Source organism: Suricata suricatta, chromosome 9 (assembly GCF_006229205.1).
Source record: "Suricata suricatta isolate VVHF042 chromosome 9, meerkat_22Aug2017_6uvM2_HiC, whole genome shotgun sequence".
Classification (NCBI taxonomy): Eukaryota; Metazoa; Chordata; class Mammalia; order Carnivora; family Herpestidae; genus Suricata; species Suricata suricatta.
Genome location: NC_043708.1, coordinates 95,754,676 through 95,769,335, shown reverse-complemented (window position 1 = coordinate 95,769,335; position 14,660 = coordinate 95,754,676). Strand labels below are relative to the sequence as shown.

Here is a 14,660-nt window from a genome sequence, read left to right as displayed (position 1 = left end):
GGAGTATTACATGGCAATGCAAAAGAATAAAATATGGCGATTTGTAGGAACGTGGACGGACCTCGAGGGTGTCATGCTAAGTGAAATAAGTCAGGCAGAGAAAGATAGGTACCATATGTTTGCACTCATAAGTCTAACAGGAGAGCAGGAGAAACCTCATGGAGGACCATGGGGAGGGGACGAGAGAGAGAGAGAGTTGGGGAGAGAGAGGGATACAAAACCTGAGAGACTATTGAATACTGAAAACGAACCGAGGGTTGAAGGGGGAGGGGGAGAAGAGGGGGTGGTAATGGAAGAGAGCACTCGTGGGGAAGAGCACTGGGTGTTCTATGGAAACCAATTTGACAATAAACGATTTAAAAAATAATAAAATAAAAAATGAAAAAAAAAAAAAGAAAAAACTGTGAAAAGCACTGTTGAAGACCAAGGGGCAAATCAAAGTACACAACTTCGTTGCCAACTCCCACTCAACAGAGAACACAGACCTTGCATCCTTGGGAATGCTTGATTCCTCTTAGCAGGGATGCACCCTCCGAGGGCTCCTAGCGCCAGGGTCAGTGTCCTTCAGCAACATCTGCCCACGCATGCAGCTCAGGTCTAATTCCAACAGACCAAATTCCTCACCTCCCTGCCATGCATGTGGGGACAGCAACTATGTCCCTTGTCCTGTCACTCTCTCCAGCTGAGCCACCCCTTCAAAAAGGGCTCCTTCAGGACGTCTGAGTGTCTGGATGCCTCAGTTGGTTTAGCATCTGACTTTGGCTCAGGTCATGATCTCGTGGTTCAGGAGTTCGAACCCTGCATCAGGCTCTATCAGTGCTGACAGCTCAGAGCCTGGAGCCTGTTTCAGATTCTGTGTCTCCCTCTCTTCCTGCCCCGCTCCCATTCTCTCTCTCAAAAATAAACACGAAAAATTTTGAAGACAAAACAAAACAAAAACCCCAAAACACAAGAAATCCTCCTTCCAATTCCCTGTGCACTGAGCAGCCCATGAGCCCCCGATCACAGCTCAGGTCCAGTTCTCTAGGAGGAACAGTCAGGGCAGCAGAGAGGACAAAAGGGGACACCTTTCTGCCAGCACAGCACCCCACTTCATCTAGTCAACAACAGGGGTCCAGCTGGGTTGTTTGGGTTACAAGCTTTTACCCTCAAACTTTTTCTTCAATGTTCAAAGCTCCACAAAAGCCAAAAAAAATTAGTTTGACTATATAACCAAAGCACCATCATCCTAAGAAGAGTAACATTTAATTCAATAATATCTAATGTGTGGTTCATATTCAGAAGTGTACAATTATCCCACTAGGACTTTTACAGATTTTTTTTTGATCCCTGATCTAACTAAACTTCACCTGTTAGATTTGATGTTAACTCTCCCTAGGCTCCCTTTGGCCAACTGTTTTTAGAGAATGTCCCACCTTTGGAGTTTTCTATTTCCTCATTACTAGAGTCAGCCAAACCCACCTGACATGAACGTCACATAGGTGACACTGTGCTTTACTTGACTGCATCACCTCGGAAGCCCACAGATCAGGTTCCACTACTGGTCAAACTAGATTGGATCACTTGGTTGAAACGTTGGCTGCCCGACTGCACTACTGTGCCTTTTCTTTTTCAATGTTTGTTTATTTTTGAGAGAGAGACAGAGCTCACGAGAGTGGGGGAGGGGCAGGGAGAGGAGGAGACAGAGGATCCAAAATGGGCTCAGGACTGACAGCAAAGAGCCAGACAGGGGCTCAACCTCACCAACCGTGAGATCATGACCTGAGCCAAAGTCGGACGCTTAACCGACTGAGCCACCCAGGTGCCCCTGGGCTTTTTGAGTGAGGAAGTAAAAATAACCTGTGAGGGGATAGTCTGGGACTGTGTTAAAATACTGTTCTACAATAACCTTCCACAAACCAGTCTTTGTGTCCACTGATGAACCGCCCTGGGGGTTACAAAATAGAGATTTTCCAAATTCATGAGCTGAAGTTCTATAAAAGAGCTTTCCCTTTTTAAAATCTCTGATGACTACTGCAAACTCCTGAATCTTTTTTTATTATTATTATTCAGTATGTCAAAGCCCATTACTGACATTACTTTTTGATGTTCAAGTTGTTCCAATTTTGCCAGTGCAATGAGACCACTTTCAAATCGGCTTCTGGGTCCCCTGCTAGGACCCCATTCGTGTGAGTGCCAGCTTGCTTTCTGGCACGACACGACCCAGGCTCAGCCGGGACTTGCCTTGCTCTCACCTGCCACCAGCCATTTTTCTGGGGCCTTTGGTGGGACTCCTCCTCTCTCTGTAAGCCGCTAAGGAACTCTACATTCTCGAACCTTGCACCTCATCATGACCTCATTTTCCTTCCTTTCTCTGTCACTCATCATTCAAATTAGCTCAGGCAGCTCTGTTCTTAGAGAAAATGGGGAAAAGAGCATAAGAGAAGGGAAGGAGGGACAAAGCCCGAGAGTAAATTGAGGGACATGACAGTAAATTTACCACTCCGTGAAGAGCTTCCTTTTCCACAGGTGGCCAACTTCACAGCAAGGCTTGTCACTGTCATTCCATTAGAAAGCTTCTATGATCCCGTATCATTTTACCGTTTTATTTTATACTTTCACAAAATATACACACAAGAACAATCACCACCTAACCCCCAGCACTCTCATCCCCTTCTCTTGCTCTAGGTGTCTCCATCAGCACTTATTACCTTCTAAACTCCATTAAATATGCTTTATTTTTTAATTTTCATTCTCCTCCCAACTGGAAGACAAGTTTGGTGAGTGACAGGCATGTGTCTGCTCACTGCTTTATTCACTACTCTGCTCACAGCATAGTCTATACCGTGGTATACTGTACACACACACACACAGCGCCTGGACTACAGTAGGCGCCCCCTAACTACTTGTGAATGAGAAAAATGGCTTGCCCGGGACAGCAGACCCGGAAGTGAGCGGCACCTCCCATGTAGCCTGTAAGTCTCTGCTTCAATGACTCCCCAGGCAGGCAGTTATTCCCTTTCCCATGTTCCCGGAGCCCTTCTTGCACTTCTGGACCCTAACCATTAAATGTCACATCAAGCTTGTTCATAGGTCTGCCTCCCCTGAAAACCTTTGAGCTCCTCTATGGCAAGGACAAGGTCAGACTTCTCTTCAAGGCCCAGCACTTAGCACAGAAGCTGGCACAAACATCTGTGCAGCCAAGTGCCCACACCCCGGACCCAGGCTGCCTGCTGGGTTTTCCTCGCCAGGCGGCCTCCACCGTGAGCTGGGCCTTCCGCCTCCAGCTGCTGAGAAAGGCTCAGCCGCAGGCAGCTCACAATGGGTCCTTTGACTCAACAGGACTGGGCTCTTTCAGGAAAAACTCGTTCCCTGCCACAGCACCTGCCACAAGGGCCAGCATCCCCGCAGCTCTGAGGCAGCACAGAGCCCGCGTTCACCAGGAAACAAGAGCGGGGGGCAGGAGGCCGGCAGGGCCAGCCGGGCAGGGCGGTCTGGCTTCTGGGAAGATGGAAGATGGGGTGGCAAGGTCAAGGGGGCCTTTCATCGGCAGGTCGCTGACATTCAGACTCCGTGAATAGCCTGGAAGAAGTACAGGAGGGGCCGGGGTAAAAATAAAAGAGCAAAGATGAGAACTTGTTAGAGCTTTGTTCAGAGACGGCTTACTTTTTCTTTTCTTTCGACCTTCTTTTCACCTGGCTCTGGGGCTGGGCTCTCGGGGGGTACAGTCAGCCGTAGTCTGCAGACGTTTGCCTAGGAGAGACAGAGGGGAGAAGCCGGTTACGAACCTGCACGCGAGGCACAAAGAGCTGGGTGACCTTGTGCTTCTCAGTGCCCGTCTCCCCCACTCAGCAATGAGGTGATCGTACCAACCGCACAGGGGACTCTGAGGATAAGAACAACGTTTGCCTGGCCCAGATCTGGCAGTCACCACCCTGCTGCTTGAAACAAGGTCATCACCCTTCCAACCTTTCCTTTAATGGTTCGGGTTCCATAACAGTGTGTATAGAATGCTCACATCTCACGTGCTCTGGTCAAAATACAGCTAGAGTGACAGAGGCCAAAACACACACAGTGGTGACTGGGCTGGGAAGGTGCTTTCTCCTTGGCTATATATTGAGTTTTTCTCTAATAGACATGCACGTGGAGAAGCACAAAGTTATTTAGAAGTCTATACACTTGTGTTTGTAGCAACACTATGCACAAGGACCAAACAGGGAAAGTGACACCAATGTCCATCAATAGATGAATGGATTCATAAAATGTGGTACATACACAGAACAGAACATTACATGGCCTTAAAAAGGAAGGAAATTCTGATGCGTGCTGCAACAGGAGGACATGATGCTAAATGAAAGAGCCAATCATGCAAAGACATAGATATGACACAATGGCAGCTCTCTCGGCTGTCTGACTCCACGCATATGAGGTATGTACAACAGTCAAATTGACAGGGACAGACAGCCCCTGGTGATTGCCAGCGGCTGAGGACACAGGAATAGGAAGTTCTTACTTAACAGGTGTGGGAGTTTCAGCTTGAGAGGATGAAAACATCCTGGAGATGGATGGTGGAGATGTTTGTGCAACAATGGGAATATGTATTTAACGCCATATATCTATTTCACCCTGATGTCACAGCCTGGTCCTGCTATAATTTCCCAGGGAGAAGGGACCTGCCCATTCAAAAACCCCAAAGAGGGCCCCAGCAGCACCCAGAGTACCCAGCCCAGTGGGCGTGTCCCTGTTATGGGCTGCATCGTGTCCCCCTACCATTCATTTGTTGGGGTCTTCACCCCAGTACCTCAGAATGTGACCTTATCTGGAAACAGGGTCTTTCCTGAGGTTATTAAGTTAAATTGAGTTAAATTGAGGTCATTAACGACCGATATCCTTGAGGCACCCGGGTGGCTCATCCCACTCTCAACTTGGCTCAGGTGATGATCTCACAGTTGGTGGGGTTGAGTCCCTACCAGGCTCTGCACTGGCAGTGTGGAACCTGCTTGAGATTCTCTCTCTCACCCTTTCTCTGCCCCTCTCCTGCTCACCAGCACATGCACACCCTTTCTCTTGCTTCCTCTCTAATTAAAAATAAAACTTTATAAAAGCAAACCAAAGCCCAAAATGTCAGATATCCTTATATAAAGGGGAACTTGCAGACAGACACACACAGCGGGAGAACAGCATGTGAACATGCTAAAGAGAGAACCCTGGAACAGATCACTCCCACAGCCCTTGGGAGGAGCCAACCCCACTGACACCTTGATCTGGGACTTCCAACTCCCAAACTATAGGATAATAAACATCTGTTGGTGAAGCCACCTGGTTTGTGGTACTTTTTACAGCTGCCCCAGCAAAGTAATTAATATACTCCTGTCCACAGGACGGCCTCTGGGCAAAACTACCCTGCAGCCCAGAAACCCCGAACGGGATGGGACTGTAAAAGACCTTACAGGTCCAACCTGCTGACCTACAAAGGAACCCCCCACGCCCCCCAATGTAGCTGGCAGGAGGGTGTGAGACTGAGGATAACATTTTCCATCCACAGGTACAAGAGCCCATGTGAGACGTGTGTTAGCACTTCCACACACACAGTCACCTTCCTTCGAGACATCCCGTTGTGCTATCTCCAGATGTCTGTTCCCTCAGAACTCTTCCCTAACGGACCTGGGGCTGCCCTCAGGACCGAAGCAGAATTCCCCTTTCTCTACACAGGCCTCCTTCCCTCTGAACCTCTCTTCCTCTGGATCTAAAAACCTCAGCTCTTTCAACTCAGTGACTTGGTTTCACAATCACTTCTAGGGGCCAGCTTCATCCCGCAGCGACCCCAGGACTATACTGCCTCCAACATGGCCAACTCTGCACCAAACCTTCAGAGCCCACCACCAGTCATGTTGGCCAAAGACACACCACCCATTCCCGCGAGGAGGCGGCTCTCTCAGCTGACAGGCAATAGCACCGATGTGAATCTGAGACCCTCCAGAGAAAGGCAAGCCTGGGACTTCAGCCTGTCTGGACCAGTTGCAACCAGCTGGCATTTGCACAAACATCAAAATGTAACTCACGGCAGGTAGGCAATCCAAGTCACTGATGTTCTGTAATCTGTGATAGGCTCACCTATCCATAGCATAATTTCGCAGAGAGAAGGAACTGCTTTTCCCCTGCACCCCATCCCATGCACACACGTGTACATACATGTGTGTGTAAATACATGTGCAGACTTGCACAAGCGCACATGCGCGCACACACAGACAGGTCTCAATGCCTACTACCTGTGTTGACCATGGGCAAGCTGTTAATCTCTCTGAATCTCAAGGGTAAATGCAGATAAAAGATGTCTGGCATATAGTAAGCCTCGAGCAATATTTTTATCATTATCTCGATGTGATCATCATCCTCTAAGCTCCAAAATGATTCTGCTTTCCATGATAACAACAATTTGTTCAATGGATCTACTAAGGTGATACCTTTTTGTAGGATGATTGGTCTAGAGGGGCCACCCCTAAGGGCAGTAATTTTCAGAATAAACTAGAACACCGAAGAGGAGACAAGGCCCACAAGGGACCCCAACGATCCAATCATCCCAAAGTGAGATGTTCCCATCCCCTGCTTGAGACAAGTTTTTATCTGCCCACGTAGAACTTTGATATTCCTCAACATACTCCCTGCAGCTCTCACACTGGGCCAAGTGTGCCCAGGAGTGTACAAAGCCAGGGGTCAACAGAATGTATTTCTCTAAACCATCAGTTTTACCTGGTGATCAATAATGAAGTGACATAAATGATCCCGTAAAATAAAACATCGGACGTCAAGTATCGAGCAGTCACAGCAGGTTCCTGAGGCCACAGCCAGGCCCCAGTGTCCAATGTCTTGCTCTGGTCTTTGGAGGCGCTTTAAGGCACAGACTACACATGGGCCCAGCGCTCCCTCAACGGCACTGACCCCACTGATGGGCTGACTGCACAGACACAGTTTAAATCCAGCTTATAACAGGATCAGTCGCCTTCCTAATAAAATGGCCAAAGGTGTTGTCATGTGAAAAAATTGCACGAAAAAAATGTTAACCCCATTTTTAAAAAATACACTATAATAATTTGCATAGATTTGGGGGAAAATCTTTTTAAGGAAACACAACAAACTGGTGGTGGTGCTGGTTACCTCTGGAAAGTGGGATTTCTTAATTGTTTCCAACTGTTCCAAGCATGTATAAGTTTTTAAATTAAAAATAGTAGCAATAGCAACAGTAAAGATTGAGAGAGAATTTATCTGAAAAAGAGAGATTAAGCTTTCCTAGACCTACACAACAGCCTCAAGAGCAGCACAGATAAGAACCCAGAGGTCTAGAAAATACCCCAAATTCCTTAACAGAAGCACTAAGTAATCCTTGAATGTACCCAGTAGGTTGACCTGGTACAGTTTACCTCATTTTGTTCATTCACTTTCAGGAAATCTCCTCGTGGGAAAATTTCCCAGTAGGATCAAGGCAGGGTTGCTTATCTCACTGAGCATTTTATGATGCCAATCTCCATGGTTTTCTTAGACTCAGATACACAATACCCAGAGCAGTGCAGGCTGGGAAGTACCTGAGAGGCAGGTAGGGTACTTTATTCCCAGGGGCTCCCACAGCAGCTGGCTCAGCCTTGTGTCCTGAGCATTGAAGAGAACTGAATCTCACTTACCAGAAACACCACAGATATGGGATTAGCTGTCACTATTAGCAAAGGAAACTTCCAGTGGACCAAAGGCAGGCTGGTGGATTCAATTTCTTTCATCACTAGGTTACAGAGCACCCACTACTTGCAAAGAATTTTTAAGGGCAATGAGGGTACCAAGATAAAAAAGAAACAGCCATGTTCCTAAGAGCTCAGAATCCAAAAACACACCCATACAAAGAAAAAAAGAACACTCAGTGTAACCCAAGGCCTGAGAGGCAGGGTAGCTTGATGGTTAAGGTATGGTAGAACTGCACTTCCTTATATAGCAGTAAGAACAGAAGAAGAATATTAGTCTTACCTGGACATGGGAGTATACTGAAGGCTCCTAGAGGTGACATTTGAGCTAGGTATAGAAAGATACCTAGCTCATGGAGGTTTGGAGAATCCATCATCAGAGTAACAGCAAACAACTACCAGGCAAGGCATTTGCTCCAGGCTGGCCAAAGGCACAGATGTGCAAATGTTCTGAGAATCAAAGTGGGCCTGCAGCCTACACTTGAGTGGAAGAGGAGAACAAACAGGTAGGGGCCAAACTCTAACAAGCTACAAATGCTTGATGGAGAAGCAAGATCTCTAGTGGGAGACAATCAGGTGCCATTCAACACTTTGGAGGAAGGGACTAACACTAAAATCAGAGTTCAAGGACTCAATAGCAATTATTACCTCCCATTATATTCCACGTATTAAAACATGGACAGAAGGGGAAAAACAGGGGAAGAGATCAAGCAAGGCTTTGTACTTAACAGTGCTTAGCGTAGTATTAACACATAATAGGCACTTGCTCAGCAAATTAAAGGTCAGTATGAGTTTCTTTTCAGAATGAACTAAAACACAGTACAGTGAATATACCTGAAACTCCCTAAAAGAGCCTTCCACTTTCTTCAAACCAGCCCCTCTGGGAGGGCCATCAAGGGAGGAGCAGATAGGATTCAAGCCTCCTCCACCTGAAAATTCACAATGAAGCCCTTGTCTGCAACTCAGGCACCTGGGAGCTCGGCAAGTCCTCTGGGGCCTTGTTTCTGACAAGAAACAGAAGCCTGGGTCTCCATCTAGGGGAGAACCTAAGGATCCACATACCATCATGCTCTCACCTCAGCACCTGGGCTCACCAAGAGAAAACTGTCCACCTCGAATAAAAAGGGGTGGAGAAGATGACCCAGGGACTGTGGGGGGAGATGGTGCTGCTAATCGCTTTACAAAGATGAATTTCCCTAAGGAAATTAGCCAAATGTATTTACATTTCTCTAAGGCCTGGTCCACTCTGTGACTGTGGGTTCCAGCCCAGGTCCACCTAACAACAGCAGGTGTGGTCCCTATGGCTGTGGCTGGGAGGACACACACCACACTCTGCTCGGCACAAACATAAAACCTTTCCAGCATGTGGGTCAGGCTGTGTGAGACAGGGCATGCCCCACCTAGAGTCGGCCTCTTAGCTCTGCTGTGGCCCTGAACTTGCAGGCCTGATTATCTACATCAGGGTGGGGCAAACCTTTTCTGTCAAGGGCCAAATAGTAAATATTTAGGTTTTCCAGACCACTATAAAAAAAAAAAAAACATTCCTATCTCAAAGGCATACAAAACAAGCCAAGAGGGCCAAATATGGCCGGGGGCTTGGGAGAGGGGGAGGGTACAGTAGCTGATCTACATACTGGGATACTTTTTGTAGGTGGTATAAAGTGTCCTAGAGTCCCTCCTTCCCATGTCAGGACCGACTCCAGACAAAATTCATAAAGCCAAGGACAGTAGCCACTCCCTTCTACCCTCTCTGCTCCCTTCTGGATAAGCACACAATGTGCCCAGGAATGCCAAGATGCAGAGAGGAAATGCAGCAAGTGAATGCACACAAATACCAGCGTGACCTGGAGTGTCAGGACTTCCTGCTCTGCCTCCACCCCCACCTTGCCCTTTCCAAAGTCGAAGGAAGCTTCCAGAACACTGTCCCAGGACAGTACTTCCAAGAAAGCTATAAGCAGTACTTCAAGAGGTAGTTCCCATCCTCGGCTGCATATTTGAATCACCCGGTGAGCTTCCTGAAAAATACTGGTGTATTCTCTATCTTCGGATGTTCTCATTTAATCAGTCTGGCTTGGGGCTTGGCCTTAGATTTTGAAGCTTCTCAGTGATTCTACATGTAACTAGGATGAACCACTGACTTAACCAACAGAATGAAACTCCAACTTGGGCGACAGGATGAGGCAACTGGAATACTTGGAGGCTTTCCCAGAACTGTCAAACTCTTCACCTGGGCCAGCGCTCACATCCCTGTCCCCTGCTTCCGGCCCAGGTGAGCCAGAGCTGATGGGCTGGCTGTAGCCCAAGTTTCTCTTCTTGGTTTCCTGTTTGCCAATTCAGTGTGAACGGTGGCTTCCTTAGAACCCTGATGACACACTCCTCTTTTTAGGTACCAATTACACCAGGCCTGGGGAGGGAGGGTCCCTGACCCCTCTCCTCAGTAGTTGGTCACAGCAAGCCGAGGCAAGCAATGACCGGTTACACAGGCCTCTAGAGGAACATGTAAAAGGAGAGTTCAGGAAGGCTTCCTGGAGGAGCTGCCCCTTCATCAGAGAAGCACGAAAGAGGCAAAGAACAGCATGGAAAGCTCAGGGAGTGGCAAGAAATTTGGAATATTTGGGAAAAGTGTGGGAAGAGAATAAGGAAGTCAAAGGCCAGATCGGAAAGGCCTGGATGCTAAAGTAAGGAATTTGTAGTAGTTGCTGGCAGAACCGAAGGGGCTCCTGAAGCAGGGTCATCAGGTGACTGGATTTTGCATTTCAGAAGAGCACTTTGGCCTTGAAGTGTAAGAGTCTGCAGTGTGGCTGAGATTTAGAACTATCGCTCACCTAGAGCAGGGCAGAAGGAAATATCCCCGTGTGACGCTTCTGTGTGCTTGGAAAACACTGCAGCTAGGCTGGGACAGCTCACAGCGGGAAGCCCGAAGGCCTTGATGCAGGTCATTGCAGAAAGAATTTCAGATGGAAGCTTTTCAACGTGGTCTCTGGTTAGTTAGCCCTGGGCCCACCCTTGAGCTCAATTAGACCATTTTTAAGGCTGGCCGACTTGAAAGGCTTTTCCAAGTGATCAGAAACTAAGCATCCGGTTTCTTGTTCAGGTGTGGACACTCAGTGCAGATGAACCGTGACACGGACCACATACACAGCCCTCCCGCCGAGCACTGAGGACAAGGAACGGGCCAGAATCCACTCCACTCCCTCTGTAGGATAACCACGGGATCTCGATGTTGAGGAAATCGAGTTTCCTTAAGAATCTCCAAGACTCAGGTCAGTTCATCCTACCCCCGACGCAGGAAGATGAGTGAACAGAGCACGGATGTCCTACTTTAGTGGGAGAGGCTTTTGGGCAAAGCCCTGAGGATGTCAGGGTTCCAAAACTTTGCAAATTGGCCTGTCAGAGGCTGGCTCCAGGAGACCCTGATGAGGAGCCAGCCTGTTTCCTGGGTGCAGTGAGCCCCCTACCCAGCCATCCCTGGTGGGTGCTGCTGCCAGCTAACTTCTCCCAGACACCCAAGTCCCCAGATGCCATGTCCTTCCCACAGAGCCCATAGACAACAGAAGTTATGCACACAGATGTTTCTGTGAAAAGGAAGTGAGGTAAGCACCTGTCTGACCCATTCACTGGCCACCTAAGGAAAATTCTTTTGAGTCCATCAGACAGAAATGGGACCTAGGAGTGAGGGCATTAGCTAGGGAGCGAGGACTGGCAGGCCAGTTGGGTTTTGACAAAAAAAGCCCTTGCCAAGTAGAAAGAAATAGCAGCAAGAGCAAGCTAGGAGACAGTCCTACCCTTGTGGCCTTTTTGGGTTTGCTTCTGTTTTGTTTTTCTTTTTATGAGCCACGGAGGGGCCATGATACCAGCAACACCAGCCAGGAGTCTCTTATCGAGACAGCGTTGGGCTGGAGGAAACCCTCGGCAGATCCACGCCTCTCATCGCCCGGCTCAACAGCTTAAACAAAAGCATTTAGCTGCACAAAGCAACCTGTGCCCTCCCCCACAAAATGCACAACCTGGCCACACAACTGACCTTTCATTTCAAAGGCTCATTTAGTGGGGTTAATTTCATTTACAAAATTCCCTTCAAAATCAGGAAGCAATGTCCACATTGTTTTCTTAAAATGTTCCCCCTCCCCACCCCTCATCCTCTAAGGTCATCCCTCCATCTGTGGTTATTCTCCAGCCAATCTTCCTGTTGTTGCCATAGATAAATCTATTTTTAGTGTGCAACTGGTTTGAAGGTAGGGTTTGTTTTTTGTTTTGTTTTGTTTTTTTTAATTTCACAACCCCTGCTGGTTGGCATCCGTAAATGCCACTCAGAGCTTTGCTTATCAGCTGACAGAAATTACTCTCCCACCAGTTTTGGGGGTTTTTTTTCCCTTTGAGAAATGATTTCAGATATGAAGGAAGTGCAAATTGTGGGTGGCAGCCACTGAACAAGGGATAATGAGTGACAGGCTGGTGTGGCTGCTGCGCCCTGGATGGCTGACTCAGAAAACTCCCTGTTCAGTGTCAGCTGTCACCACCATCGCTAGTTTACTTGAGTATCTGGACCAACACAGCCTGGCTTCCCTGCAGTCCCTAATTTGGTAAGCTCTTGGGACAAAACAGAAATGCTATTTTGATGGCTAGCGCGCTCTTGTGTAAGCCCATCACTTGTCCAACAACAGCCAAGAGCAAAGACAGGACGATAGATACAGAGCTTACTGACAGACATTCCACTTCGGGAACACTTTCCATGATTACTTGGTCTACAATTTTAATTTCAAGGCATCCCATTTTTACCTTTCCAAAAAAATAAGTGTTTTGCCCTAAAGAAAATGCAATATGCCATTATGATGCAATAGATGCCAAGAGCTGCAATAAATGAGTGATATTTTCTCCTTTTAGTATCCCAATGCTGATCAGCCCACAAACTCCTATGCACCCTGCAAGACTCCTGAAGAGGGAGCCCTTCCTCAGATACTTTGGGAAGAACCCTTCCTGTTGGCTTCACTCAGCTTTGTTAACACGGGAGCCCACTGTAACAACCATCACTTTGTACGACGGTAGTGTGTGACAATGACTGCCTCCACGGGTAGAGTTGACCCCAAAGCCTAGCCCTGTATCATCCAGAAGGACATCTGTAAGTGTTGTTTAAAAGAGAAAAAAATCAAACAGATCACATCTTCTCACCATGCCCCCCGCCGCCCACCGCATACACATTCACAGGACCCATGGTATTTGCAAATCATGAGCAGAGTTGGAAATCACGGAGGAAATCCTAAAACTTTTAGGTATCTTCTTTCCTGAACAAGTGTGTACCCACTGTTCTGTGCTAGGAACAGCCCTACATAGTCCGTGTCAGGTCCCTGAGCCCTCCAGTCCTAGTATTTTGGTTGTCTTATTCAAAAGGCAAAGCCTTTCCAATAATCTGTCCACTGTGCTACTTACAACGAAAAGAAATGCTTGAACATGAACCTTAGAGAAAAATAACCTTCAGAATGGCTACCTAGTGCTAATCACATCTGCAGTCACCCACTCTATCTGCCAATCTCTGGAGGAGCACTGGCCTATTTCATGCATTTTGGTCCCACCCACGCCTCTGTCCAGACTCAGGGTTGGCTTTTCAGTGACTTCATTCTTTTCCAATCACAATTGTGTCCCAACTGAGCAAGATTTCCACAGAAAATAAGGCAAATGGAGTAAGGCTGGGACTGTGATTGGAAACCCACTTGGACTCGATGGAGATCTTGCTTTTACAAAGATAAGAACTGGAAAACCAGACTTCTGTCAACCCTGGGTGTCTGGCATATACACTAGCACGCGCACACGCACGCACGCACACACGCACATGCCCCCCCCTCAGAATCCATCACCTGGCCCACACCAAAGAATAACAATGTCTTCCTTCTAGAGCTAAAGGAAGACAACACATAAGGTGACTGCTAGTCACCTGGCTGAGGTATGGAAACGCAAACAGGCATGTCTACGAGACTAGAAGACTAGAGTGCTGAAGGGCGTCCTGGCTTGGACTTAAGCATCTGTTTAGCTAAAACTTGGGGGAACATGATTAGAGAACTCTCAAGCACTGAAAAAAAGCACCGAAAGATAAATCTCATGAACATTATGAAGAAAGAATGAACTAAAAAGCCACAGCCCAGAGCCCAGCGCTCTGAGGCACTGATCTTGGAAGTGACGCAGAATGGGAAAGCTACAAGCTGCAGGTGCTCAGAATCTTTCACAAAGCACCTGCGGAGGAGAGGAAAGATGCAATATGCAAATGAGAAGAAAGTGGTTTGCATAAACCCAAGTCCCACACCACTGAGCTCCAGGGTGCCCAGCTGCTGATCTCTACGTTGTAAGGTGAAGCCTACCTTGGCTAAAGTCACCCCAGATTCGGTGTTATTCTATCACCAGTAGGGACCAGTGACCTTTTCTTTTAATCGCCGAAAAGAGGCAAGTTTGGGTGTTAAAGATATTCGTTGCTTTCGAGTCTCAAGTAAGGACATCACAGAATTGTTTCCCTTGCTTTTTAAACTCGTGCTACCGATAAATGTGGCTTGACAGGGGAGGCAGGAAGGAGAATAAATTTCTGGGAATTCCAGAAGTCCCCTAAGCCCTAAGAGCCGTTGGCTGGGCATCCAGAGAAGAGTCAAGGCCAGAGCTGGGACAGGACGGGAGAGCTGAATCCAGGACAGGGCGTCCCGAAGGCCAGACCCCGCTACAGCCGGACGACCTGGTCGGGGAAGCGGGATGGCGGCGACTCCCGCCCCCAGCTACTCACCCTCCTGCTGGGCGCCCCGGGCGCCCTGCCGCCGCCGCCCGAGAGCAGGGTGACGGTGGACGTGGAGCGCAGCATCCCGCAGCGGAGGCCAGCGGCTGGCCGGCAGCTGCGCTCCTCCCGGCGGAATAAGAGCGCGGAGCCCGCCCTGCGCGGGGGCGGGGTGGCCCAGCGGCTGCGTGGGGCGCGGAGGGGCG

The 14,660-nt window shown here is 48.2% G+C and overlaps 1 protein-coding gene across 1 annotated transcript in view; it reads right to left on the bottom strand.

Moving 5' to 3' along the window:
• The window catches only part of MYZAP (myocardial zonula adherens protein), an 85,740-nt gene extending 71,161 nt beyond the window's left edge, over positions 1-14,579 (bottom strand). The window contains exons 1-2 of the mRNA XM_029950344.1: positions 14,467-14,579; positions 3,646-3,732 (exon numbers count right to left, since the gene is read on the bottom strand). Of these exons, the coding sequence (XP_029806204.1) occupies positions 3,646-3,732; positions 14,467-14,541 (162 nt within the window). The 5' untranslated portion in view covers positions 14,542-14,579. The remainder of the gene's footprint in view (positions 1-3,645; positions 3,733-14,466) is intronic.
• Positions 14,580-14,660: the final 81 nt, after the last annotated feature.